The 5,528-nt window shown below is 41.3% G+C and overlaps 1 protein-coding gene across 1 annotated transcript; it reads right to left on the bottom strand.

Annotated features, from left to right (window-relative positions):
- Positions 1 to 740: 740 nt before the first annotated feature.
- LOC135153802 (uncharacterized) lies at positions 741 to 1,874 on the bottom strand. Its single transcript, XM_064097960.1, has 2 exons — positions 1,341 to 1,874; positions 741 to 1,055 (listed from the first exon to the last, which is right to left on the bottom strand). Exons 1-2 carry the CDS (start codon positions 1,872 to 1,874, stop codon positions 741 to 743), a joined length of 849 nt encoding a protein of 282 aa, XP_063954030.1.
- Positions 1,875 to 5,528: the final 3,654 nt, after the last annotated feature.

Genomic DNA, 5,528 nt, shown 5'->3' with positions numbered 1-5,528 from the left:
GGTTAAAATGGCGGCCAACTGGAGTGTCCAGCTTTGCTGTGTTGACGGTGGATCTGTGCCCGTAGAATCGTTTCTTGAGTGTGGTCTTGGTTTCCCCTACGTATTGTACCCTACAAACTCTGCAAGTGATGAGATATACAACATTAGTGGTAGTGCATGTGATGTTGCCCTTGGTTTGGTGAGAAAGGCTGGTAGAGTTGCTGGTGAGAGTGTCGCCCTCGTGAATGTGTATTTCACATATAATACACATGTTTTTGAAGGTGCCATGCTGTATGGGAGAAGAATGGTTAGTGAGGGAGGGCAATTCAGCACGAACAATGAGGTCCCTGAGATTCGGTGGTCGTCGGTATGCTAGAAGGGGAGTATCGGGAACGGCCTGTTGGAGACGATCAGAAGTGTGTAAAATGTGGTGGTTATCACACAGGATTTTGCGGAGATGGGGTAGATTGGGATGGAAGGTGGTCACAAGCGGTATTCTGTTGGTAGTCTTCTTGTCACTTTTAGGTTTGAGAACTTCAGATCTGGGGAGAGAACGGACTTTGTTGATTGCCAGTTGGACTGCCCTGGCCCCGTGGCCCCTGGCACAGAGATGTTTCTGCAAATTCCTGGTATGGAAGGAAAAATCAGGGTCCTCGGAGCAGATACGGCGAAGTCTGAGGGCTTGACTGTAAGCGATGCCGGTTTTGCAGTGACGGGGGTGGCAGCTGGATGAGTGGAGGTACTGGTGGGTATCTGTGGGTTTATGTGTACAGGGTAGTGGTGATACCGTTAGGCTTTTTCTGGACTGTGACATCAAGGAAGTGGGTTTCCTGTTGGGAGAAATCAGAAGTGAATTTGATGGTCCTGTGGAAGGAATTGATGTGGTCAATGAATGTGTGGAGGCTATCTTCCTCCCTGGTCCAGATGAAGAAAATGTCGTCTATGTAACGCCACCAAATCCATGGACGACAGGGGGCTGAATCTAACATCTGCTGCTCCAGCTTGGTCATGAAGAGACAGGCGAATGAAGGAGCCATCCGGGTGCCCATTGCTGTGCCGAATATCTGTAGGTAGTGCTGGTCCATGAAAGTGAAGTTGTTTTTTGTAAGTACATGAGACATCAGAGATTTGATATCGGATATGGGGGGACTAGAATGGCCACTGGCGGCCAAGGCTTCACATGATGCTTGGATACCTTCATCGTGGGGAATATTAGTGTACAGTGAAGAAATGTCCAAAGTGCCGATGATCGCAGTCTCGGGTATCTGGTCCTTGATGTCATCGAGTTTCCTGAGAAAGTCTGGAGTGTCGTGGATGTAAGATGGTGCACGTGAGACAAGGGGTTTAATGTGGTAATCAACAAAAAGGGAGATGTTCTCTGTTGGGGAACCATTTCCTGAGAGGATGGGTCGACCGGGGTTGCCAGGTTTGTGGATCTTTGGGAGGAGATAGAAGCGGGCAGGTTTAGCATTAGTAGGGGAGAGAAATTTGTGGGCCTTATCGGAGAGATGCTCCTGTTCTTTCATGTCATTCAGTGTCGATTGGATCTGTAGGGAGAAATTACAAGTGGGGTCAGAATCAGGGAGTGCATAGTGAGATCGATTATTGAGATGTTTCATGGCTTCATCGATGTACTGCTGGCGGTCCATGACGACGACGGCTGATCCTTTGTCTGCAGGCTTGATGATGATGTCGGACCTGTTTTTGAGTGATGAGAGAGCCTGGCGTTCTTCTCGAGGAAGGTTGTCATGTGCTCTGGTGTCGAGGGTATCTGTGCATGGAGCAAACTTGGGATGAGACAGCTTGAATGTAAGTTTCAAGGGAAGGAACTCTATTCTTGGGTGGGGTCCATGTGCTTTTCCGGTAGAAGGGCTCGGGATCAGAAGGGGGTTCATCTAAAAAGAACTCTTTGAGACGTATCCTGCGATAGAATGTAGAGAGGTCTTGGCTGAGAGCTATCTGTTCAACTTCTGGTGGCGTTGGGCAAAACTTGAGACCTTTAGATAGAAGAGAGGTTTCTGCTTGGGAGAGAGAGGAGGATGAGAGATTAACAACCAAATGGGGGGATGCATCATTGTTGTTGGTACGTCGTCTAAATCTGTTTGATCGTTGTCCCTTCTTTGTGAGGTTACCTATTTTCTTGTTCCTGCGTTCATTCAGTGAGGAGAGACCTGTGTTTAGAGAGATCAGATTCAATTTCATCATTATACTGAAGCCACTGGGTGTGGGTACAACAAGAACGTAGTTCGTCTTCCAAGCTACTGATGTCAACTGAAAAGGAATCAAGAGAACCCAGGACCAAAATCCAATTGAAACCAGTTGGATTTCCAACTGGTTTCAATTGGTTTCAATTGGTTTCAACTGGTTTCAATTGGTTTTAACTGGAATTTAACAATTTCCAGTTGAAACCAATTGAAACCAGTTGGGCAACTGGAAATCCTAACTGGAACCAGTTGGGTAACTGGAAATGACTTCCAATTGGGAATGATTTCTAACTGGAACCAGTTGAGTAACTGGAAATCCCAACTGGAACCAGTTGGGCAACTGGAAATCCTAACTGGAACCAGTTGGGTAACTGGAAATGACTTCCAATTGGAAATGATTTCTTACTGGAACCAGTTGAGTAACTGGAAATCCCAACTGGAACCAGTTGGGCAACTGGAAATCCTAACTGGAACCAGTTGGGTAACTGGAAATGACTTCCAATTGGAAATGATTTCTAACTGGAACCAGTTGGGCAACTGGAAATCCTAACTGGAACCAGTTGGGTAACTGGAAATGACTTCCAACTGGAAATGATTTCTAACTGGAACCAGTTGAGTAACTGGAAATCCCAACTGGAACCAGTTGGGCAACTGGAAATCCTAACTGGAACCAGTTGGGTAACTGGAAATGACTTCCAATTGGAAATGATTTCTTACTGGAACCAGTTGAGTAACTGGAAATCCCAACTGGAACCAGTTGGGCAACTGGAAATCCTAACTGGAACCAGTTGGGTAACTGGAAATGACTTCCAATTGGAAATGATTTCTAACTGGAACCAGTTGGGCAACTGGAAATCCTAACTGGAACCAGTTGGGTAACTGGAAATGACTTCCAACTGGAAATGATTTCTAACTGGAACCAGTTGGGTAACTGGAAATCCTAACTTGAACCATTCAGTTGTGTAACTGGAAATCCTAACTGGTACCAATTGGGTAACTGAGATGACTTCTAACTGGAAATGAATTCTAATTGGAACCAGTTGGGTAACTGGAAATTATTTCCAATTGGTTTCCAATTGGAAATTTTCCAGTTACCCAACTGGATCCAATTGAAACCAGTTAATTTGCATATTATTTGCCAGTGTGCACAGATTAATGTTTTATGAGATTAATCATCATTAACAATGTATCTATTTAATTCTTTACAATTTCAAGTACCACACTTTTTAAAGATTAGTATTTAGAATACTTAGCAGTGAAAACCATGTTCATAAATGTTATAGATTATAATTAAAACAGATTAAAGGATAATTAGTACACCACTAACTGTTACCAAATTACATCAAATAAAAGTACATATATTTGAAGATCTTCCATATAAATATATATACATGAAAGTCTGTATTTTATCAATGCCCTTTACATTGGTATTAATAGACATATATATAACACTGCTTCTGTGTTGGCATGAGAAATAGTTACTGCAAATGCTAATTAATTTGTAACTAATTAAGTTCGTTCCAACTGGAAGTTCCAATTGGATCCAGTTGGAAACCAATTGGTTTCAACTGGTTCCAGTTGAAACCAGTTGCCTCCAATTGGTTTCAACTGGAACCAATTGAAACCAGTTGCCTCCAATTGGATTCAATTGGTTTTAATAGGGAAATTGGAACAACTGGAACCAATTGACAACAATTGCCAACTGGTTCCAGTTGCCCAATTGGTTTTAACTGGAACCAATTGGCAACTGGTTTTCAATTGGTTTTTAACTGGAACCAATTGGCAACTGGTTTTCAATTGGAACCAGTTGTTCCAATTTCCCTATTGAAACCAGTTGGCCAACTGGTTTCAATTGGTTTTGCCCTAATTGGTTTTAACTGGATTTTGGTCCTGGGAAGCAATACACTGTTCAGAGAGGATGTTAATTAGTCGAACTGAAGCTCCATGTAAGGTCTGGTTCCAGCGTTTGCGAAGTTCAGGTGTGAGAGTACCGAGACCGGGAGTGCAATGAAGTTGGAGGCCTGTGGGTATAATGCGATTGAGGGAATAAAATCTGTAATTGTCCTGGTGAAAAGAGGTCTTGAGGGCCTTCAACTTGATCTTCCTGAGCTGGTGAAATAAAGATAGATGGTTAGTCATGGTAGAAAAGAGACCTAGAATAAGAAAAAGTGTAAAACAAAGAAAATGGATATTCATAACAAATCAAAATAGAAAGAAAAAGAAAAGTAAAGTAAATTTGAACTGAAAAAAAAAAAAAAAAAAAAAAAAAAAAACGAAGTTAAATATTTCAATATTACTCATTTTGCAAATGATTTTAGACAAATGAATGTCTAACTACTGTTGCCTCTTTGACTTTTGTACAGGGGTTGCAATTCAGTTATTTTTTGCATATTTCACTTCCTCTCAAAATGAATAAAAATATTGAAGAAAAGTATCAAATTTTATATCAAACCTCATTTCTTGGGGAAAAAAATAAGTCATGATCATTGAAGCATTACAGAAAGGTATGAAAATATGCATTATTGCATAATAATTCAAGCATGACCGATCACATTTTGCAACTGGTTGAAAACAGAGTACTTTTTTTCCTTTCAAACATTGTTTTTCATTTATAGTATAGTTCATTATCTTCTTGTACAATGATGTTGATGTATAGCATACAAATTATGCGTTAGGACACTATAAACGGCCATTTGAGATGATAGTGGTATTTGTTCATCTCCATACAGCACATTCAGCTAGACAGGTCTGACGAAGTTTTGGTCAGTCAGACTTGAACAACTCTTGGTACAGACTAGTTTTGCATATTCATCAAGGACGTGTGATCGTATGTGCAAACTGATTACTTGCCACCTTTCGCAATCATCACGGACGCTAATATTAGGGTCCCCTAACACAAAAGTTGACGCTTAATCATACACTTGATTTTAAGATTGATTGTACATTATATAGTCAATAAAATCAAACGTAGAAAACTGCTCTACAATCAATGCTAAGATTTGTGTTACAGGGGGGTTACAGGCCCTACAGATCTGCTTTTCGTGTGCAAAATTCTTTCCCGCGACACCCGCGCGCCATACATGCATGTATTATGACTGATGGCTGGAGATATTCGAAATGCAGGACCTAAAAGAGAATATGATATGGATAAGAAAGTGGTTTTTCAAACAAATCGAGTACATATTGAGTGAGGAAAAACTTACTAAATTAAGGCTTAGATCATTACAGTCCATCAAATCGATATTGCATTTAATGTGGATTATTGGTGGATCTCTGGCAATTGATTCCATGGGTCAGATCACCTCTCTAGCCGAACCCATTTCGCATATGTACACAGCGTATGCA

Source organism: Lytechinus pictus, chromosome 3, assembly GCF_037042905.1.
Source record: "Lytechinus pictus isolate F3 Inbred chromosome 3, Lp3.0, whole genome shotgun sequence".
Taxonomy (NCBI): domain Eukaryota; kingdom Metazoa; phylum Echinodermata; class Echinoidea; order Temnopleuroida; family Toxopneustidae; genus Lytechinus; species Lytechinus pictus.
Note: the sequence above shows the minus strand (reverse complement) of the source record. Positions and strands in the feature narration are given on the sequence as shown.

Excerpts from the sequence above, each read along its gene's own strand:
- LOC135153802 (XM_064097960.1), bottom strand. The coding sequence starts at position 1,874 with ATGAACCCCCTTCTGATCCCGAGCCCTTCTACCGGAAAAGCACATGGA. Across the intron at positions 1,056-1,340 it reads CAGAGAACATCTCCCTTTTT|CACTACCTACAGATATTCGG; the intron begins GTTGATTACCAC and ends TTCATGGACCAG.